This window comes from Suncus etruscus, chromosome 6 (assembly GCF_024139225.1).
Source record: "Suncus etruscus isolate mSunEtr1 chromosome 6, mSunEtr1.pri.cur, whole genome shotgun sequence".
Taxonomy (NCBI): domain Eukaryota; kingdom Metazoa; phylum Chordata; class Mammalia; order Eulipotyphla; family Soricidae; genus Suncus; species Suncus etruscus.
Window position 1 is genome coordinate 11,417,451 of NC_064853.1, and position 23,363 is coordinate 11,440,813.

Below are 23,363 nucleotides of genomic sequence, written 5' to 3' on the forward strand. Positions count from 1 at the left end.
TACTCCGTTTAAGGGAAAAGATGCTCAACACAGTTCGAATGTGAAAAGAAAAACAACAGTTTGGCATTTATGATTTTGGCACTCGTTAGTTCCTGGATGGTGTGACTGTATAAAATTTTGGCATTTGTCACTTTTTTCTGGACAGCTTATGCTAGAGTGTCTACAGAGATTCTGGCATTTGTCAGAAGTATATGTATCTCACGGTCTTGTCTCCTGCTTCCTGACTAGGTACCTATGAAAGGTGCTTTGCCCTAATACCATTTTCTCCTTGCTGCTTTAGAAAGAGGTGCATCTTTTCATTGATACTGATGGCAGCCTTGAGCATTGTTTGGTTTAATGGCTATCCTGAGATGCTTTGAAATAATTAGGAGTTCTCTCTCCTATCATTTTTATCTTGTTCCTTTGAGTTATGTGGCATAAACATTTAGGGTTTCATTCAGATCTCAATGCTGTGATTTATTTTAAACATTTTTAGCCTTAAAGAAATGACATAAATATATATTTATGATTGAAGTTGTAGAAAACATAAACAAGAAGAACAAAAACATACACTTCCCTTAATCCCATCATTATCCGAACATTTCTGTGGATCTATCTGTGTGTGCGTGTGCAGACTTAACTCTGTAAGCTTGTTAACAGGAGGCATGATACATAAAGTTTTCCGATCTATATTTATCAGTTAGTACTATTTCATGAGGACTGGGCCTCATGATTACATGAGTACAATAAGATGCTCACCTTGCACATGGCTTACCCGGGTTAGATTCCTAGTACCACATATGGTCCCCTGAGCCCCACTAATACTCCCCTGAGCACTACTAGGTATTTCTCTGTCCCTAAGCTCCCAAACAACACAAAACAATGACAGAACTATTTCCTGAAGATCCTTATTGGTTAGGATTATTAAACTTTTGGGGAATGTGCTCAGGAAGCCTGGAGACAACCTGGTTACATGGGCTGGATGGTTCAGTCTGCATGCTTGGGGAGGTACTGCTTCTCCACCGCTCTGTTCCCTGAGGCCACCAGGCTTGTGGGGAGAGACATGGTTTGGGAGGGTCCAAGTCCGGGCCTTTGCCTGCTGGCTCCACACACCAGTCCTTTCAGCTGCCTCCCAACTGAAGGTCATTCAACTTTTTTTTTTAAACTTTATTGATTGATTGATTGGTTTGGAGGCCATACCAAGCTGTGCTCAGGGGTTACTCTGGCTCTGCACTCAGAAATCGCTCCTGGCAGGCTGAGAGACCATATGGGATGCCGGGAATCAGACTGGGTCACTCCTGGGCCAGCCGCATGCAAGGCAAATGCCCTACCACTTTCTCTCTATTCAGCCTTCTTAATGACTGCATAATACTTCACTGTGACTACACCAGAATACAGCCTGTCAGGGACTGGAGTGATAAGCACAACAGTAGGGTATTTAATACTCCTTGCACATGGCCAACCCAGGATGGACCCGGGTTTGATCCCTGGCATCCCATATGGTCCCCTGAGCCTGCCAGGAGCGATTTCTGAACACAGAGGCAGGAGTAACCGAGCACTGCTGGGTGTGGCCCCAGAACCAAAAAACAAACACAAAAGTACAGCCTGCCATAATTCACTCGATTACCTGTTGCTGAATGTTTGCCATCTTTCAGAGCCACTTTTGAGAAGTTCGTTTGACTTTTCATATCACTCAGTGATCTTTCAAGTCACTTGCTAGGCAGGTATCACACTCCTATCTTTACTTCGCCTTCAAGTCCCCAAGTCTGCCGCCCCTGTACTGACCTAACTTTTGCTGAATGTCCGGGAAATAAGTGAATCACCGGTGGGCCTAAAGTAGCCGAAGTCACATCTATTTAGACTGTTTTGGGGGTTGTGGAGATCTTAATTTTTTTTCCTATTTTTGTTATATTTTCAGACCATGCCTAATAGGTTTTAAGGGCTCCTCCTGGCTCCTTCTAGGGAGTCTTTTTCTGGTGCTGTTGGAGATTAAATCCACAGGGCTCAAGCATGAAAGTACTGGAGCCATCTCTCCAAATTTAATTGTTATGGTCCTTCACATACATGTGTTCAGAGGCACTTCACTGGGAATTAGTGTCTGTGTTGGTCTGCATGTATTTGGATCTAACAGTGTTTCATAAATTATGTTCTGCTGCAGTTTTGAAGAACCCACGACTTTATTTGCTGCTTATTTCAGTTCTGGGAAGGGAGTGGAAGTATTTCTGTACATAGTACAGAAGTATTTATGGTGGTCGAGCTAATCTCTTACCTCCTTGCTGTACACAAAACTTATTTCAGATAAAAAAAAATTTTTTTTTTAATTTTGGATCATACCCGGTGGTGCTCAGGGGTTATTCCTGACTCTATGCTCAGAAATCACTCCTGGCAGGCACAGGGGACCATATGCTGGGATTCGAACCACCATTTGTCCTGGATCAGAGACGTGCAAGGCAAACGCCCTACTGCTCTACTATCTCTCTGGCCCCTATTTTATTATTTTATTTTTTTATTTTTGGGGGGTCATACCTGGCAATGCTCAGGGATTACTCCTGGTCAGGAATTACTTCTGGTGGTGCTCAGGGGACCACTTGGGGTGCCAGGGACTGAACCCAGGTCAGTTATGTGCAAAGCAAATGCCCTACCCATTTTACTGTATTACTCCAGTCCCCAAATTTATTAGAGGTGCTCAGGAATTACTCCTGGTTTTTTCCTCAGGATCTTTCCTGGTAGGATCAGGGATGGGATTGGAGGGATTGAATCCAGGTTGACTATGCAGAGAAAGTGTCCTACCTGCACTCCTATGACTCTGGCTTCATGTATTTCAGATACATTTTAAATCTTAGAATTTCTTGTTTTTCAGAATACCTAGAATATATATATTCTTAACATTTGTACAACTTAATGACTAGTTTGCTGCTAGATATCAAGTAGATACTTGTATTGGGGGAGGGAAGCACACTGTACCAGATTGCCTCTGTCTGCTAGGAATAAATGAAACACCTAATTATTTGCTCTCCTAGGAGCTGGGAAAATACGGTCTGCTGTATTACAATGCACTGTTCATGATTCTGCCCACCCTGGCCATTGCATATTTCACAGGAGATGCGCAAAAGGTAGGTATTTCTTACATTGTGGTGTAACGGCTCCTATTTTTGATGTTATTTATAATGAAAGATAGACTTGGTAATGTTAAAAGAAATGTGCTTATTAAGGAAGCAAAACAAATAAAATAAAAAAGACTTTGCTTTTTAGCTTGCTAGTATCATACTAATCTTTTTCTTGGAAAAAAAAAAAACCCAGGTAGGATTAAATGGCTTAAAATAGTCCTACTGTCAACGTAAAAATAGTTCATGCCAACTAGTATCCTTCTCTTTGATGCCAGAGGGTAGAGAAAAGAAATGATGATGTTTCTGCTAAATGGCAAGATAGGAGTAGGAGCGTGCTTTCCCTAAGAAATGAAATTCAGAAATTGTAGAAATTGTAGAATCCTTCGAGACTAAACAAAAGGCAAGGCATCTCCGGACGCTGTTTTTGTGGATAATTGTCTTCCTGGCATAAATCCCAAGTTATTTTCTTGACTCAGGAGATATTTTAACTCTGTGTGTTGATTTAGCCATATAAATAGCAAACTCATATATAATAGTTTATTCATTTTCTGCAAATGTTTAGCTAAATAAACACAGAATAGAGTTGCAAAATAAATCCATAGAATTTTTTTCTAAATCAAGCCCATATTTGTAGAAATTCTCAAAAAACATTTTTTTAAATTGGTTTGTTTAGTTTGGATTTTGGGTCATACCCACTCATTGGTACTTAGGACTTTACTTTTACTTCTGGCTCTTGGTAGCACTCAGGGGACTGTAAGTGATGTTAGGAATTGAACCCAGGTCAGCCACGTGCGAAGCAAGTACCTTAGCCACTATAGTATTTCTCTGATTCCTCAAAAATCTTTAACCTAAATAGAAATCTAGGATTTCTGGAGTTAATGTCTTCTAGGGTTGGAGAGAAAGCACACGGGTTCAGATAATTGCCAGGTTGGACTGGGGCGATAGCACAGTGGGTGGGGCATTTATCTTGTGGTTTACCAATCCCCAGCATCCTATATGGTCCCCAGAGCCTACCAGAAGTAACCCCTGAGGGTCGAGGAGTGTGCCCCCCCCCCAATTTTTTTTTTTTTTGGTTTTTGGGCCACACCCTGTGACGCTCAGGGCTTACTCCTGGCTATGTGCTCAGAAGTTGCTCCTGGCTTCTTGGGGGACCATATGGGACGCCGGGGGATCGAACTGCGGTCCGTCCTAGGCTAGCGCAGGCAAGGCAGGCACCTTACCTCCAGCGCCACCGCCCGGCCCCCCAAATTTTTTTTTAAAGAAAAGAGTACCATTTGGGACTGGAGCAATAGCAAAGAGGTTAAGGCATTTGCTTTGCATGCAGCTGACCCAGGTCTATTCCTGGCATCCCATGTGGTCCCTGAGCCCGCCAGGAATGATTTCTGACTGCAGATTTAGTATTAACCTCTGAGTGCAACTGAGTGATGCCCAATCCCCTCAACCAAATAACTAAAAGAGACTTTGATTTAAAAAAATAAAAGTATGTTTGCCATGCATGTGGCAGACCCTCGTTCCACCCCTAGTACTTCTGTGGGTCTCTTGAGCAGTTCTAGGGGGTCACTCTTTCCAGACCTCTTCCCCCTTCCCAAATAAAGGATAAAAAGATTCTAATGATTCTCTGGCAGGTAGTTTCTTTCTGAATAAATGTCCTTATTCTCATTACAGCAGCATTTTCCACAAATCAGTGGGGACTGAAATCAAAGGTTTTTGATGTACTCTTAAGAGAGTTTTTGATGTTAAGAGACAACTTGTGAAAGTGTTTTGTTTGTGTTGTCAAGAACTCCACAGAGCCTCTTAAACATTGCAAATACTTTGATGAACTGTGACCTGGCTTCAGAAAGGGAAATGGAAAATTTTTCATTTGTTCTAATAAATAGTGAATGTGTTTTTATGGTTGTAAAAAATGTAAGGAGAGAAACTGGCATCTATTGCATTCCTGTAATGTGCTAGCCTCCTGGTGTATGTATTGGAATGTCGACCTGTGATGGGGCAAGATAGAAATTCTTCCTATTTTAACTGTGGAAGTCGAAGTTCGAGAGACTGAATAACTTGCTCATGGTCTTGCTGTCAGAGCATCTAGGGTCAGGTCTCAAGACCCGGGTCTTCCCCTACTGTTCCACTTGCCTTTAGTAGATCCTGGTGGCTCTTGTACCATCTCTGCTCTTTAGCATCGAGGCAAGAACATAATGCAGAATTTCTCAAGGCAGTAGCACTGATAGTCCACCTTTTTTCCCCCCTCCTTTGAAGAGGTTAAAAAAAAGTTTTTCAATAAAATAGGATGTAAATAAGATGTATGTATATATATTGATGTAACTCATTTGTATTGGATTATGATTGCCATTCTAGCATTAGCTAGCACCTATGTCACATTATGCAATTATCATTTCTGAAATGCCAGGCAGTGATCATGAAAGATTTATTTTGGAAGAATCATGTTTTTAGAGTTTATCTACATACTTTTCACTTTATGTACTTTTAAGTTGGATGATTAATTATGGAAGCTAAGCTCATCACTTTGTAATCAAACTCCTCCACCATATTTTGGATCTCAGATGAACGCTTGTTCATCCTTTTAGTGTTCACTAATGTGTTTTTTTCTGAAATAATTATTGGGGTCAAGTAGATGGCTATTCTACAATTGTGTGTTCTTTTTCTAGACACTTCCCTCCCATGCTTTTGCTCTCTTAACTTCCCCCACTAGCTATTAAGTGTTACCTTGTGTTGTAGAGAATTAAACCCAGATGATTGTAAGAACAAAGATGAATTAGATGGTGTTCTTTTCTGAGACCCTTCCATTCATCTTGGGGAGCAGATCTGTCAGTAAAATTGTAAAGTACAGATTCTGTGGGAGATACAATTTTTATTTTTTTATTTGGGGGGGGTTTGAGTCATATCTGTGGTGCTCAGGGGTTACTCCTGGCTCTGTGCTCAGAAATATCTCCTGCCAGTGTCGGGGACCATATGGGATGCCAGGATTCAAACCACCTTCTTTACTGGATCAGCCGCGTGCAAGGCAAACGCCCTTCCTATATGCTATCTCTTTGGCCCTCACATTTTTTTACTTTGAGATAGAAAATAGAAGTGATTGATGTCTCCTGGGAACTGGAATGTCCAAGGAGCTTACTAACAAAATACAGTCGGAATGATCCATGGTATTTTAGTAGATTATTAGCTGGGTTATATTAGAAACTTACGGAGTGAGAGTTCTAAATTTCGCTCTGTTCCTAAATGCTTTGTGTACTTATGAGACAAGCCACTAAAGTTTCATTTGAAGTTGAGTTAAATTGCTATTTCAAGGATTGGTCTCAGGACTCACACCGAGCCACATCCCCAACCCCAATATTTTGTCGTTAAATAATTCTAGGTCGTTTCTAGATTAAAGTGGGTGGTTTCTGAGCAGTCTTCATTGTCTCAGGTGCTCTCTGGACACCGGGAAGTGGACTGTGACTTGTTATAAGGGTAGAGAACATGCTTTAGACCACATATGGCAGAGTTGAGAACTTGAACAAGCTTTTCGAACCCCCAAGTGCATGGATTTGTCTTACTGCATGTTCTCCATGCCCTTTGCTGCCTCATAGACTTACTTTTCCTGCCCTTTGGGACATTTCTGTAATCTCACAGAACTAGCTATGACTAGAGTTTCTGCAGCTTGGCTTATTATTACTTAATTATTTACCAATTTACCAAGTATCTTTAAATTTGGTGAATATTTGTTTTGTGAATTGTCATTCTGTATTAAAATCTTTTTCAAAAGATGCTTCGTAATTCAAGACAGTTGAGTTCTAATGGGGTGAGATAGAAGTTGATAAGAAGAAGGAAGCAGGGGGTGTAGAGCAAGGCACAATGAGAGTAGGGTAGTAGGGTGCTTGCTTTGCCTGGTTTCATCCTGGCATCACAGCCGGCATCCCCCTCTAGTCCCTCCAGCCTGCCAGGAGCAGTTTCTGAGCGCAAAGCCAGGAATAACCTGAGCATGGCTGGGTGTGGCCCAAAAACCAACGCCCCCCCCCCCCCCAAAAAAAAAAGGAAGCCAAGAGTGATTGGGGAAGTGCGTTTGTGGATAAGAGGTCAGGGGAAGCATCTTTGAAGCAAGAAGTGAGCACATTCAGGCCTAAATTAACTGAGACCAGTAAGTGATTCTTTGGGAGGAGTATTGCAAGTCAGGGAAGTGTTGGCCTTGTTCTTCAGGAGCATTTTCTGATGAGAAGTTTTCAGTTAGGAGCTGGAGAGATAGTGTAGCATGTGGGCACGAGCCTTGTCCTGCATACAGTCCAACTGGGGTTAGAATGGCTGAGCCCAAGAGGAGAAAATCATGAAATTTGCTTAGCTATAGGTAGGCATGGAGAGAATCATGCTCAGTAAAGGGAGTCAGAGGGAGAGGGACTGACAGAATGATCACACTCATCTACAGGATATTAAAACAAAACAAAACCCTAGTATGAGAATTATGCCCAAAGAAGTGATGGGTGGCACAGAGAAGGGACCACCATGACATAATAATAGTTGGAAATGATCACTCTGGACAAGAATTGGGTATTGAAAGGAAGTAAAGTAATATGCATGATATTCCTTCAGTAACAATATTGCAAAAAAGAGAGGTTGGGGGGGAGGGAGAAAGGAGGGAGGGAAGAAGGGCAGGAGAAAGCTGGAGGAAGGGAGGGGGAGAGAGAATGAGAATAGGAGTATACTGTTATTTTTAAAATATTTTGTGATTTTATTTTAAAGTAGACTTTATAAGAAAAACAAGAAAAGCATAAAGGTTTTCCACAAATTCATCCTGTGACGAATCCTAAATTTAGCAATGGCAGGGAGAAGTCTTGGACATAGTATTGATGAGCATATACCTTGCATATGTGGGACCCTCGGTTTAATTCTCAGCATCAGAACCTTTAAAAGTAGAAGTAACCAGGGAAATGGGATGAATAATAATTCATCTTGGGAATCAGACATTAAGGATACAAACAGAAGCAAAATTGCAGCTGAGTTTTCTTTTTAATATTTTTCTTCAAATTCTAGTGTTACCCTCGGTAAGCAGAGAAGGAAAAGCTTCCCTGTTTGGCTGGATCTTGCATAAGAGGACTCTGAAAGGTCAGCCTCCTAGGGAGGCAGGGCAGAGAAGGGGCTGGCATGGACTGGAAGGCTGTCTGGGGCCTGGAAAGAAAGCTTGTTCTTTCTTCCCAAGAAAGCTTCCTGGTAATCTGAGCTGCTCAGGGCGAGGTGAAGCAGACATCAGTTCATCAATGACTGTCCAAAGTATCGAGACTGCTCTGTTTAGACTTGTTAGTTGCTGCTTCCAAAAAGAAATGTGTGTAGCCCTCTGACAGGTCTCACATGGGGAGGAACAACAAAAACCAACTGGGGCTGTGAATCGCACAAGGCCAATACTGTGGGTGCTGGTACATTGGATGATGTCTTCAGTATATCACTGGTTAAATTGCCTGGCTCAGATGACTTTTACAGGAAAAGTGTCTGCACAAACCATCTACTTGGAGCTATACTAAGCACTGCTGATTAAATAAAAATGAGAATTTATTCTTTAGGCTGCTTGTTTAGTTTCTCCTGAAATGCTGGTCTTTTCTGGCTCTCTGGACAGCCCTGAATTAATTACTCTCTCCACATGTCACTTTTATTTACTGGGCCTTCGTGTCCTCATTTCTAAAAGTGTGGTTGGGTCAGGTACACTTTTAGTTGAATGCTTAGATCTTTCTTTAGGCCTGTATATTGTTTGACAAATCAATCTTTTTTAACCATCCTTACTTTGGACATATGCCTTTGTAAAGCAAGAGCAGGTGACCCTCATTGGTCTGTTGGAATGTGGAGTTTTGCCATAAAGCAGGGATCTCAAACTCAATTTACCTGTGGGCCGCAGGAGGCAAAGTTGGGGTGATCCTTGAGTGCAAAGTCAGTAGTAAGCCTTGAACATTGGGGGATGTGACCCAAACAACTAAAACAAAACAAAACAAAAAAGATTTCTCTAGGGCAGGGCCACAAAATGTTAAACGGAGGGCTGTGAGTTTGAGACCCCTGCCATAAAGGGTAGATTTTAATAGGTGGCAGAGTCTAGTAAGCAGAGATGGTAGAGACAGTCTGCTTTTTCTCTCCTTGTCTGGACAGGGAGTAAAGGGAAGATATGGCAGCAGAGTTATGGCAGGTGGTGCCTATGGTTGCAGAGGGCAGAGGTGGGCAGCCTGTGACCCCTGGTCCTTGACTGTTTCACTTCCCCAAGAATCAAGAGAATCATTTAGGTCATTTGCACACTGACCTTAGTATTTTCCATCTTAAGCAAGTGTCCTCATAGGTACTTTTTAGGCTACTTATTCCACCTTTTTCGCGGTTTTTTTTTTTGGGGGGGGGGTGGGATGGAGGGAGAATTTTCAAAATAGAATTGTATTATTCATCAAACTTTTATCTTGATCATGACCACTAAGTAGTTTTTAACCTTTTTTAAACATCATGGTTTATAGAGTCGTTTATTCATGGATTTGTTTCAGCTTTTCAATGTTCCAGCACCAATCCCTCCACCAGTGTGATTTTTCCCTCCACCAGAGTCCCCAGTATCCCAAACCTGCCCCTTTGGCAAGCACAAAATAATGTATTTTAGATTGCTTGTTACAACAAAATGGCAATAGAATTCAGTAAAAGAAGATTTCTGAGACTTGTTAGAATTAAAATGGTGCAGTGGAAGCCATTGATTGAGGACTAACTGAGCTGTTTATTGCTAGTTGAGCCTTCTCTGTCACTGTTTTTGCTTATTGAGCTACGTTCGAATCTCATTTGATCTACTTTGTGCTCCTATTGGGCTGTCAGTGTTTCGGATTTTGGAGACATTTCATGGCCACACTCCAGGAGCTCCAGGGTTTCCTTTTCTGTGACTGAATAGTATTCCATCATAGCTCTACTCATAATTATCTTTATCTGTTTTTCTGTGAGAGAATAATTACGTGTTAGCATTTTTGGATAGTTGTGACTGCTGCTGTGGTTACATGAGGGTAAGTTTCTCTCCAAGATCATGTTTTTGTTTCTTTTGAATACATACCCAGGAGCATAATTTCTGGATTAGATGCTGTCATTGTGTCTTTCTGAGGAATCGCCATACTGTTTTTCATCCTTGATGTGTCAGTTTACATTCAATTCATTGTGCATAATAAGCTTCTCTTTTCTGTTCCCTCTCCAGTGGTCTCCTGTTCGATTTGTGGGGCCTCACCCACCAGTACCTTCCTGCTCAGTGTTTAGGCATCCCTGCAGTACTGGGGATTGAACCTATCCCCACACACAGAACCTGTGCTCTAGTCTGTTGTGCTGTCCCCCTGCTCTTTTCTTTTATTTATTTATTTTTTTTTCGTGGCCACACCCGTTTGATGCTCAGGGGTTACTCCTGGCTAAGCACTCAGAAATCGCCCCTGGCTTAGGGGTCCATATGGGACGCCGGGGGATCGAACCGTGGTCCTTCCTTGGCTAGCGCTTGCAAGGCAGACACCTTACCTCTAGCGCCACCTCATCGGCCCCTGCTCTTTCCTTTTTAATATTAGTTTGTTCTAACGGAGGATCGAACCGCGGTCCTTCCTTGGCTAGCGCTTGCGAGGCAGACACCTTACCTCTAGCGCCACCTCACCGGCCCCTGCTCTTTCCTTTTTAGTATTAGTTTGTTCTAATGGTTGTGAGATGATCTTTCACTGTGGTCTGCATTTGCATTTTCCTGATGGTTAATTGTGTTAAAGCACCTTTTGATGTCTTTGGGAAAATGTCTGTTCAGATCTTCTGCCTATTTTTACAATTGGATTGTTTGGCTTCTTTTGGTTTGTTTTGCTCTAGAGTTACATAGAGATTCCTTAAATATTTTGGATATTCACCCTTTTCAAACATATAGTTGCACCATCTTTTTCTCCCATTCAGTAGATTGCATTCTACATCTGTTCAGAGTTTCTTTTGCTGTGCAGTAGCTTTTAGCTTGCTGCTGCCCCAATTATTTTTCTTTGGTTGCCTGAGTTTTTGGCATCATGTACCAAAAAATGTTGCCAAGTCCAGGGAGTTAGTTCTCTGTGTTTTTGTCTAGGAGTGTCATGATTTCTGGGTAAAATTTCTTGTTACGATTGTAATCATGGTTACATAACTTTCTATACTTGTCAAGACTCATTGAATTATGTACTTAAAATTGGTGAATTTTTCTTTTCATACATTCGACCTCAATAAAGAGAGAACCCTAAAGAAACCAAAGGTTAGCTTCAGATGTTGTTTGCAGAATAAGCCTGAGATTACTGGGATTCAGGCCTTTTCCCAGAAGCTCTGTCTTTGGACACTGTACAAGGACTTGCAGTTTGGGGTGATAAGAGCGGGTAAAGGAATTACTGCCTAACCCCAAAAAGGAGGAGCTTATTAGGCAAAACCCACAGAGGAGCTGCTAGAGTTCAAGCGTGGTAGTTGGGCAACAGGCAGTTGAGGAAAGGTACAGCAAGCAGTGGAGTGAGGGCAAGGCTGCATATCACCCTCTGATCCAGGGGTCTCAAACTCAGTTTACCTGGGGGCCGCAGGAGGCAAAGTCGGGGTGAGGCAGGGCTGCATAAGGAATTTCGCTTACCGAATATTCGCAATAAAAAATCTCATTAGTAAGGAAAAAAATCGCAAAAAATTGCATTAAACATTTGCATACACCAAACGGAACTGCTCGGGGTATGCGAATGTTAAATGTGATTTTTTTTCTTACTAATGCGATTTTTTTTTTTTTTTTTTTTTTTTGGTTTTTGGGCCACACTCGGTAACGCTCAGGGGTTACTCCTGGCTATGTGCTCAGAAGTTGCTCCTGGCTTGGGGGACCATATGGGACACCGGGGGATCGAACCGCGGTCCGTCCAAGGCTAGCGCAGGGAAGGCAGGCACCTTACCTTTAGCGCCACCGCCCAAAATGTTGTACAGAGGGCCGCAAACGGCCCTCGGGCCGCGAGTTTGAGACCCCTGCTCTAATCCTTGAACCAGAGCCTTGCTGCAGCCTGGAGCTGAGATTCCGGTTGGAGTCAAAAACTGAAAGTGGGCAGGTGGTCCGAGTTAAAGATTTCTCATATTTGCTTATCAGACTCTTATTCCAATGAGACTCACTCCAGAGAAGCTTGCCTCTTGGATGAGAGCTGAGCTTGGTGATTTTCACACCCTTTAATCACTCAATTCCTCTCCTTTTGGCTTAAAAATTAATAAAGCCAGGGGCTGGAGAGATAGCATGGAGGTAGGGCATTTGCCTTGCATGCAGAAGGACGGTGGTTCGAATCCTGGCATCCAATATGGTCCCCCGAGTGATTTCTGAGTGTAGAGCCAGGAGTAATCCCTGAGCGCTGCCAGGTGTGACCCAAAAACAAAACAAAAAACTAATAAAGCCACAACAAAGGACCAGAGGTAATATAATGGATATGGTTCTTGCTTTGTACACTGCGGGTCCAAAGTTTGAGCGCTGGCATAGTATAGAGTCTCCTAAACACTGCTAAGTGTGAGTCCAAAACAAAACAAAAGCCACAGCAGAAACTGTGCTTTTAACTGAAAATTTAACTAAGAAATTTTAATCTCCGGAGCCAGGGAGATAACTCGGAGAGCGTGATTGTGTAGTGGTGTGCATGATGCCCTGAATGTCCTTGCCCTCCCTCAGCTGTGCTGAATGGGTGGCTTGGTTGTGCCTGAGCTACTCTGCCAGGCCTAAGCACAAATCATCAGGGCAAATCTGCTGGGTCCAAGCACTGCCAGCCAGAGTGGCGCCAGAAGTGCCCAGATTCCTAGGTACTGGTGGAGGACAAGAAAGAAGAGAAGCAGGGAGGGGGGACGGGAACAGTGGGAAGAGGGAAGTGGGAGGAGAGGAAGGATCTTGCTGAGAAAACTTCTGCTGAGTGCACTTTAATATATGGGAACATTATCTGGGAGAACTAGCTTCTTGTGCCTTGTGCCTTTAAACAATTAGTTTTTTCTTTGTACAAACTCAGGTAAAATTTTAATCTCCATCGAATTACTTTGTGTAGAAATTTGAACCCAGGGCATCACATTTACAAGGCAAGTGCTCTACCTTAGAAAATTCACATTAAATTAGAAAAAGAGGAAACTCACCTGAAGTTACTTATTATTTCCACTCCCATCTATAGTAAGCTTTTTAATCACAGTATCTTTGGAGTGAATGTAAGTAGGGATGTGTGTCTTTTAGTTGGTTTGTTTTGGGGCCATACCAGTGGTGCTCAAGACTTGCTCATAACTGCACTCAGGGAATCACACCTGGCAGACTCATACCTAGACCACTCATGATGTACCATATGGGGTACTGAAAATGGAACCTAGTTTAATCTGTGCAAGACAATCTCCTTACCCACGTACTGTTGCTCCAGCCCAGATTTGTATATTTGTGTGAGTGGTAGGAGCGAGCACATCGATGGATTTTGCTTGATGAGTGGGGCTGCTGATTTTGACTAAACCAAATCCTTTCTTGTGTATTCCAGGCAATGGACTTTGAAGGCTGGGCCGATACCCTCTTTCTTCTGCAGTTCACCCTCTCCTGTGTGATGGGGTAAGCCTTTGCTACTTTGCAAGCACATCATTTTCTTAGATAAATTCTATCCAGACTGTATCAGCTTAAGATTGTCGAATCTCTAAATTCAGTGATTTCACCATAGATTTCATAACCCTGAGGAAGTGGCCCTTAGGACTGTGAACTTACCCCGCAGGCATGGTTGGGTGGACCAGGAGAAGAAATGGATGAGTGATCGTCTGCTATTGCAGCCAGCTCCATTTTACTTTGACATTCATTATTTTAATTTACATCTTCACTGACCATTTATGTGCCCCTTCTGTGAACTCAGGCTCAGAACTCAAGTCTATTCTTCCAGTTTGCACAGCTCACTAACAGGCCTGCTAGCATGTGCTGCAGGGCCAGTGCTGCTTGTTGGTTTAGAGGAGAGATCATTCCAAAATAGCTAACTAGATCTTGCTTTAAAGCTGCCTTTGTGCAGGTCCAATATGATAATGCAATGCGTGGGGCACTTGCCCTGTACACAGACTACCTGGGTTTAATCCCCCAAATGTTTTCCTAGATATTGCCAGGAGTAATTCCTGAGTGCAGAGCCAGGAGTAATCCCTGGGCATCATTGGATGTAGCCCAAAACAAAAAAAAGATACCTCTGCCAGATGGAGGTGTTGGCATGAGGATTGGGATGGGGGTAGAGGAGTGGTGGCACTCCTTTCCAGGAACAAGAAATAAAGTAGGAAAAGAGCATACCTTTCAGGGGCTGGAGCCCCAGGTTCTATCCCTGGCACCCCATAGGATCCCCCAAGTCCACTCCAGGAGTTATTCCTTAGCACAGAGTCAGGAGTAAGTCCTGAGCACCATACAGTGTGCCCCCCTCCAACAAAAACAAAAACAAAAACAAAGAAAAGCCAAGAACACACTTGTTTTCTTTTCAGGTTTATCTTGATGTATGCCACGGTCCTCTGCACTCAGTATAATTCTGCTCTTACTACGACGATAGTTGGCTGTATTAAGGTGAGTTTGGAAAATGTTACTGTCTTTTGGACAGTGTGTATATATATATATATATATATACACACACACACACATACATATATTCACACACACATGCATACATATATGTCAGTGTTTTTTTTGTTTGTTTGTTTGTTTGTTTGGATGCCATTTATTTGCAGAGTGTTCCTCCAACAGGAACCCTAAACCCTTATTTCCTGACATTGGCTTGATAGTTGGACACATTTTTGTCCTGAGGTAAGACAAACAGTCTTTAAAAACGCAAGGGGTGCAGTTTCTCCTCTTTGGTAGCTTATTTCTGAGGGCTGGGAAGCGAGAGACTGTGGCTCTCAGAGGGAGGAGGGAGGAATCGCGCTTGTTTCTGACCAGGCTGACTACTGACTAGCTCGGCAGTAACAGGCCTGTGCCTGAAACCCCTGGTGAGTGTTCTGTTCTCTGCCTCTGATTCCTGGCAGTCTCCCAGGGAGAGGAGGACTGCCAGAAAATGAGTCCAGGGAGTTTTCCTATGCTAGAGCCAAACCTTGAAGGATCCTCTTTTCAAAGCTGTGTCTGACATGTCCAGTGATGTCATTTCCTTGCCATGCGACTCGTGTCAGGGAGGCTGGTTTGTCGCCAGTGTGGAGAGCCAAGTTGCCTTTACTGTAGATGTAAAGTTAGTCACTTCAAGTCTAGGTTCTTCATTTGAGATCTGAGAGGTCCCAGCAGCTGAAATTGCTGAAGGGTGAGTTTGAGTTGCTTTCTGTGGCAGGGACAATTGAGAGAGGTTGTGGGGCCTGGAGTACAGGGCAGGCTGCAGAGCCTGTGTCTTTGCCAGCAATCAGTTAGTTCAGGGCTGCAGGTCTGTATTTTCAAATCAGAACTGGAGTGTTAGTGTAAACACGATTCTAAGTGAAGCTGCCATGAATCAGTCCCGTGTTTGCTCCTGAAAGCCAGCAATAGTTAATCTGTATTCAAAAGCTGGAAAAACTGGTGAATTTTAATAGCTAAAACCATTATCCTGCTACTTATTTGTGTGCCACCTTTATCATTGTCAAAATGAAGTACAAACATAGGCTTATGCCCTACTTCGCATTAAGTCCGTACTTTTGGTATTTTCTCTGTAGAAGTCTAAGAACATTACCTTATTAAAGGGATCAATCAGTTTTACTTCTAAAGTCTACAAACTTATTTGGCCTATTGCCCATTTCTATTCGGTGGGGGATCATTTGATACTCTCCAGAAAGATGCCTTCATTAAGGAAATTGTACCCAAAGCTGTTACCCATCACCAATATTTCCAGCACCTGGAGATGAGGACAGTATCCCCACTCTGGAAAACACTGACATGAAAGGGACTACTGTTAGCTTAATCCTGTCCTGCTTCCTCTCCTCCAGTGGAATCCCAGCAGTGACCCAAGAGATGCTGGCCAAACTAGTCAGATCATGGAATTCGGCCATTCCCAGTTCTACAAAGGCCTTCCTGCATCTTGTGGTCCCTGATTCACACCTTGGTCCTTCTCTCTGGCCCTTTCTCTCATCCTCCAGAACTTTTGGTGCTGTGGATTTGGCCCTTTCAAAAACAAAGGTCTAGGGCCATCGTACAGCACGTAGGCACTTGCCTTTCATGTGGCTGTTTTGGGTTCCATCCCTGGCACCTCAAATGGTCTCCTAAGCCCAACCAGAAATAATTGCTGAAAGAGCCAAGAGTAAGCCCTGCGTCCTGCTAAGTGTGGCCCAAAAACCAAAAGGAAGGAAAAAAACCCCACTATGGCATTTTACTTCACGTCATAGGGCTAATCTAGGAGAGCGCTGATGCTAAAAATATGTATGACATTTACCGTTTATGGCTATGGGCAGTGAAGAGGAAGACTGCCTCTGGGATGGGAAGGAAGGGAGCTTGGGAGGAATTGAAGAGTTTAAAAGTCACAAAAGTTCCTCTCACATTGTGGTCGAAGGATTCTTTTAGCAGGGGTCAGATAAGTGGGAACTTCAGGTCAGGGATCCAGGCAAGCTGATTCTCTATCCCTGCTTATCTCTATTTGGAATTGATTTCCTGTTCCTTCCTTCCATCCCTTCCCTGTTGCTCTTGCCATGACCAGGGCTCACAAACTCATGTGCCAGGGTCTCAAACTCTTTAGATGTGTTGCTCACACACCTGGGTCATAGTTGTCCAGGCTTCTGACTGTGGCAGTGTTTTCCAGCAACATGTACACTTCTCTTTCAAGTTCTCACGTATACTTGTCTGGGTGTGGCCGGAAATTGTTGCACTCCAGGCAGAAATAGCAGAGACATTGGCACTGCTCAGGATGTGTGGTGTCTTTGGGGGCGGATTCATAGTCTTATTTGTGGGGCAGATACCATAAGTCTCTGAGCTATTGCCCCATCACCATGTATTTTTCAGATACCAGGGAAGATGCCTCTAAAAGACTGTCATGTCAGTAAACTGCTTTCCCTGCCTTTTTCTTTTTCCGAATGAAAGGGAAAGGGTCTTGCATAAAGAGAATTTTCCTTCTCTATTGTCCTCTCAAACCAATAGCTGTCTTGGTGAGAGGAAAAGCATTCTTTGCAAACTGAGCTTTTCTGCTTCTGATAATAACAATGTTTTTCTACTTAGATTGTGTCAGCTTGTACTGTGGGGCTGAGAATGCTTGTTATTCTCAATTACTGTTCTTCAGTGTCCATGAAAGCATTTACGTTTGGAGAGATAGTTTGGGAAAAGGCCAGTGTTTTATATTCTACTTGGATCTGATTTCCTGTGTTTCTCCCCTCCGTCCCTTCCCTGTTGCTATTGCATGGCCAAGAATCACACACACTTGATTAAGGTTTGAGGAATTTTGTCATTACCTCATGTTTTTGTATTTATAGGGGTTTGTTTCAGATTGTGAATGGTTTAAATGCTCAGTTAAGCCTATGTAAATAGCTATATGCCTTTCTTTTATTTTTAGAATATATTAATAACTTATATCGGAATGGTCTTTGGTGGAGATTATATTTTTACATGGACGAACTTCATTGGCTTAAATATCAGGTAAGTCAAACCTTGAGAAAGCTGCCCCATTGCAGGTGGGATTTGCATACTCAGCATCACAGTAAGGTTGACCTACTGACTTAATGGCACATTTGTTCATGAACTAAATGGCACCTAGAATATCCAGGAACTTCAATGTTTTTACACCACACTTTGTAAGAAGAGGGGAGAGTGTCTGTGACCTGCTAGTATAGCATTATTTGCGTTGCAGTGTGCGGTCAGGGGTTCATCTTGTTGGGGATGGGGATGGCTGCCTTTTCAGGGTCAGCTTGTTGAATCATCCCCAGGCCCCTCATAAGAGGGAAGATAACTTACAGCGATGCAGTGAGATGATTCAGAGGCTACCCAAGAGTCAGCCAGGTGAAGGCAGTTGGGATAAAATGACAGTGGCCCTTTTCTGTCTCAACATTTTTGGAGACTTTTCTGCTCCCCTCCTTCCTTACCACCGATTAGCCCTGACTCCTCCCTTTCCACCAGCTGCTGAACTTATATCATACAAACACAGACACGAAGTGACTATTCAGCACCTGCAGTACCACAGGTGGTGTACTTTTTTTATCCAGTTGCTAGATTTGTGCATCTATAAGCGACTGTTTGAGGAGGCTCTGCCAGGCACCAAGTGTTGTGTGGGAACAGGACTGTGATCTAAACTGATCATGATCCCTGTCCTCCTGGACTCTTCCTCCTTGCAGACACAGACAAACGAAGAGGAACACAGGTAGTGTTCGCGAGGGGACAGATTGTGTTGGGTCAGGGTCAGATAAGCAGGAAAAGGGGGTGCTCACTGACGAGGCTCAGTGAGGTGACCGGCCACAGCGATGTCGGGAGGAAAGAGTGAACAAGAAGGTTTCAAGCATGATTATGCTTAGTGTGTTCAAAAGACAAGAAGGCCCAGGTAGTGTGGCTGGGGAGGCCTGAGGGCTGAGAGGAGGCCAGAGAGACAGGTGTAGGCTGAGGGACAGATCAGAGAACACTTAGGGTGCAGGAAGGCCTTGGAGAACTGGGACAGGACAAATTGCAAAGATTTGTCTGGAACCAACTCTCACTATTTGCTGAGGTTTGGCTAAAGGAGAGGAAGCAAGAGAGGTTCTTGCTAAGACTAGTGGGGTTTCCTTTGCGTCAGCAGTCCCCAGATTTAGGCCAGGGGGCTGAGTGGAGTTCATGAGGGAGGGGCCACTTTCTATTGTTTTCCTTAGAGAAGGCAGATTCCCAGATGGCACTGAATGGTCTTTTTTTTTTTTTTTTCCTGGAGAGGGCCCAGGAGGCCAAATATTTTGGGAACCTGATTTATAGACTAATCACACTCGTTTATGAGAACATTGGCCTTTTATATGATGGTAATAGGAGCAGCAACTAGACACTCAGTGCATGTTTCTCAGAGCTGTGGTAGCTGTCATCAGGGTTCGTAAGAATCCAGGCTGGGCCAGCATCGGTGCCATTGGGTCAGGAGCTAAAATCCCTGGGAGTGGCTTGGGCAGCTTGAAGAGTAAGGAATCCAGGCCCACTTGAAGAGGAACGGTTGTGCCTGGCTGCCAGAGAGCCTGTGCCGGGATTGGGGAACATGGTGCTGGAGGGGAGCTGTGGAGGATGGCAGTGGGCATTGGGGTGACTGGACTAAAAGGGGTCTCCCATAGAGGGGTGTGTGTCCTTGAGACCCTTTCCCAGAGGGGTGTGGGTGGCCAGAGTGGAGCATGTTGGGAGAGTTACTGATTAACTCTGGGCTCAGGTGTGTGTGCTGGTGTGTGGTGAGAGTGGCTGCTGGGGTTCGCAGGTCTGCTTCCCTGACCATGCAGGGAGATTTGAGGGGTGCTTAGTTAGCCTTGATGTGATGGGGCCACTGCCAGGCACCCTAGTCCCCTTTTTCTCTATGCCAGTACTTACATTGTCTGGATGTTTTGGTTTTTTATTTTTCACTTTTACCCCTAATAGATGGCTGCTAATATTGCTAAATCTTTTGAGAGGCTATGTAGTCTCATTAAGTGATACAAATGTATAATTTATGTATTTTAAATGAGGAGTTAGTTTATAATTAAATACATGGTTCAGCATATAATTGTAGCACATTGTTAATAGAATTAAATTACAGTTGGTTTCATTCTCACTTCATCCTATCTCCTTGGTGCCATAATTGCCCTCGTAGGTGAGGAAGGGAACAAGCGCTTCGAGAGGTTAAGTGACTTGTCCTGTGTTACAGTGCCTTGAAACGTTAATATTCTTGTATTCATCCTGACCTTTTTCTGTCCTGGTCATAGCAGGACGTCTATTCATGTTCATTCAGATAAAGTGAAATTAGGCAGCACTTGGTATAATATTGTGATAATACTTTTCCACTTGCAATATCGTTGCCTCTTTTTCACAAATGTCATGGTAATGAATGTGTCGTATTCAGTTGTGTGAATTTCCATAATTCTTTCCTATGGGACATTGACCTTTAATTTTTTGCTCTGATAAATTTTGTGGCAGATACTTGGCAATAAATCCTTCAAGTCATGCATAGTTCAGCCAAGAAGTTGATGGCTAAGTCAGGAGATAGACATGATTTCTAAAGTGTTTGAAGCCGACAAATAGTCTGCTAGAAAGATTATATCGAATTGGCCCTCCAGCTGGCAGGTGTCAAGTTGTCACTCATTTTCCCAACTCGCCAAGTGCCATGGGTAATCAGTGGCCGTGAAAGTCTGGTGGATGAAAACGCTGTTTGGGTTCTAATTTTATGTGCTCGTGGGTTAGCAGAGCAGATCTAGCCGCACTCCAGCCAGTCCTCCTGACCTGTGGCCCATCCCTTCTTGTCCCATCCTGTCCTGTGGTCCCTGCCCTCCTGCTCCCTGATGGTGGTTTTCTGTTTTGCAGTATTGCTGGGAGTCTGGTGTACTCCTACATCACTTTCTCCGAAGAGCAGCTGAGCAAACAGTCAGAGGCCAGTAACAAGCTGGACATTAGAGGAAAAGGAGCGGTCTGACGGGAGCCTGCTGGCCACGGAGGAGCAGTCCGGGACGCCGGCCCTTCTGCACACGCTGCGCGCTGTGGTCGCCAGGCCAAGACCATTTCTTTGCACTTGGACAATCCCAGGATCGATTGCTGCCTTTTTAGAGTTTATGATGAGAGAAAGTTATAATTTACTAGTGTAGATATGCCGTTTAATTACTTATTTATCAGACCGGAAAATGTACTGGCCTTTTAATTTATTTTCCTTCTGTGCTGCCAGTGAAACATCAGTGCTTTTGACACTATTCTGTCCCAGCACTGGATCTCTAGGTGTCCCTGAGAGCTGCGTGTGTGACTCGGACTTTGACTGGGGCTTTGCTAGTCAAGTCTTTGCTGTGGCTGGAGGCACTTTAGCCTTTCTTCAGTGTGAAGTGCAACCACGGGTCTGAAACTTCTTTCACTTTCCTTTCTTGGGTTGGGTTTCGAACCGTCCCCAGCAGTGCTCAGCAGCTATTCCCAGTGGTGCTGGGAAGCCATGTGGTGCTGGGCATCAAACTTGCATTCCCTCTTCATGCATAGCATGCCCTGCAGCCCGTTTAGCTCTCTCTCTGTTCCTGTTCTCTTACATAAGGGCCGCTTCTGCTTTGTAAGGTACCTGTGTGCATTTGCTAAAGTTGATAGTGCTCACCCTAAAGACTGGGCCTGACTGAGGGATGTGACTTAGCAGTCAAGTGTGTGTCTCTAATGCTAGAATGTTAGACTCTGGATTGGATCCCTGGCACTGAAGCACATTGATTTCCATTTGGTTTCCCAGGACCCTCAGGCTGAACAGAGAGAGACCTTTCTTGAAACTCTCCTCCTCAGTAGTCCGACTGTGATGAGGCGGCGAGGGCAGAGGGGCCTTTAGAGCCTCCATTCCTCAAGCCGATTCCTTCACTCGTGCGTGTAGTGAGTCAGTGCTGTGCTGAGGCTCAGGGTACTAGATTGCCTTGAAGCAGGTGGAACAAGCTCAGGTTGGACAGGGAACTGCGCTCTCCAGTGTGTTGGGGAGCTATGGCGGGGAGGAATTGGTGAGAGCCTTTGTTCAGCTCTTAGAACCTCCAGGCCTGTGACCTTTCCTTCTCCAAGTCCAACTATTGGGTGTGAGACCCTGTGCAGTGCAGTCGGAGGCCACCATTTTCATCCCTGAGCTTCCTTCCTCTGAGTTTGGGCACTGCTCCCTTCACTATGCTAATCTAAATGAAGAGGTCTCACCTTTCTGAAGGAGTTGGTCGTCAGGGAAAGGCATGGAGGCATTTCTTCCTTTCTTCCCACATGGGGTTAGAGCCAGCGCCTCCTTTTCCTGGTGATTTGAGCTCTCCCTCCTTCACACACCTACACCCTCCATCCCTAGGGCCCAGCTGAACATGCCAGCTTCTCAGGACTGATGTGGCCTTCTGGGAGAGCAAGTGAGGGAACAGTGCCTGGGGTGCCTTTGGGCAGGTGGACTGGAATGTGGTCTTATCATTTGGATCGGAGGCCTGCTTTGACTTAGGGGGGCGTGTTTGTCGGGCCAGTGGTACAGTCAGCACCAGGGAGGTGGGCCCCCTGTGCATTTCCTTTTTGTTGGCTATAGCTACACTTGGCTCAAGATATAGTAAGTATTCAGAGTGCTTGGTGGAAGCCTCAGGTAGTGAGGTTTTGTGGAAAGGAGAAGGAAGAGGTAGCCCCCTCTTCTGTCACCCACACAAAGAAGGGAACTCGGACACTCAAAGTCCTTTGTTTGCTGGGATTTCCCCTCAGGAAAGACTGTTGGTTCTGGGTAGATGTGGGGCTTCTGTGTTGGATTGCTTCTTGGGGCTCAGATGTTTCCTTGAGAATCCCCTGTGGATCTGATTTCTTTCCAGGTCTGTCAGAAAATGGCATCCTATTCTGATGCCCCTGAATTCCCAAATGGCTGCTGAACATGCTGAGTGGCAGGCCTCAGTAGGGCCACTTAGGACACCCCTCCTACATGTGTCCTGGGTTCCAGGCTTTCCCTTGGAGTTCCAGGCTCTCCCTTGGACAGAGACTGGATGAGCTTGCCAGACTTGGAGTTGGTGCTTATCGCGTATAGACGCTGACAGCATGTTCAAGCAACATCCTGAATGTCTCAGTTTGCCCAGTTCTAAGTTTCTTACAAGGCAAACTTTCTCCAACCTTGGAGTCTCCTCCTGGGAGAGAGGCCAGAGGGCATGAATTCCTCCCTTCCTCTTGCAGATGAGAGCTGGGGGAACAGAATTCTGTGGTGCGAGACTTCTGGCCCTGAGTTAGTTGCAGTTCAGAATGGCCCTTAGGTGCCCAGACACTGCCTGCTGCCCTGTTACCTTGAATCCTACGAACTCTTGACTTGGTGAGTTGATCTCACGTAGGACCCAGCTTCCATGTTGGTTTAGTTTATAAAGTGTTTCCACACGCTACAGAGGCCTAGCCTATGGGAGAATCCATGGAAGGTCTTGGTTGGGGTGTCCTGGAAATGATCGAGGCTGGCCTTGCCTTGCCTGATAATGCCCTTTCACTGAGCAGCTCTCGGTGTGTGGAACATCTTTCACCAGCATATGCTATACCCTGGGTAAAGTGTCAGACTACAGAATCAAGCCTCGAAGAAGAGAGGCCAGGGTGGGTCAGAACTGCTAGTGTGTCAGGGTGCGCCACCCTCAAACGCTAAGGAACCTCCTTTGTGACCTCAGGACATTCCTCACCCACCTGATTCTCTATTCAGATGGTCTTTTGAGTTTGGTTTCATTTGGTTTTCCTTAGAACCTACTTGCTCTAGTGGTTGCCATTTGTGCTACAGCTAGATTGTACCTGTTTTGTAGAACAAATAAAAATCA

At 44.4% G+C, this 23,363-nt stretch overlaps 1 protein-coding gene across 1 annotated transcript in view; it reads left to right on the forward strand.

Annotated features, from left to right (window-relative positions):
* SLC35D1 (solute carrier family 35 member D1) overlaps positions 1–22,438 on the forward strand; it is a 34,253-nt gene extending 11,815 nt beyond the window's left edge. Inside the window, exons 8-12 of the mRNA XM_049774416.1 lie at positions 3,000–3,092; positions 13,544–13,611; positions 14,505–14,583; positions 17,507–17,589; positions 20,437–22,438. Of these exons, the coding sequence (XP_049630373.1) occupies positions 3,000–3,092; positions 13,544–13,611; positions 14,505–14,583; positions 17,507–17,589; positions 20,437–20,545 (432 nt within the window). The 3' untranslated portion in view covers positions 20,546–22,438. The remainder of the gene's footprint in view (positions 1–2,999; positions 3,093–13,543; positions 13,612–14,504; positions 14,584–17,506; positions 17,590–20,436) is intronic.
* The last annotated feature ends 925 nt before the right edge of the window (positions 22,439–23,363 follow it).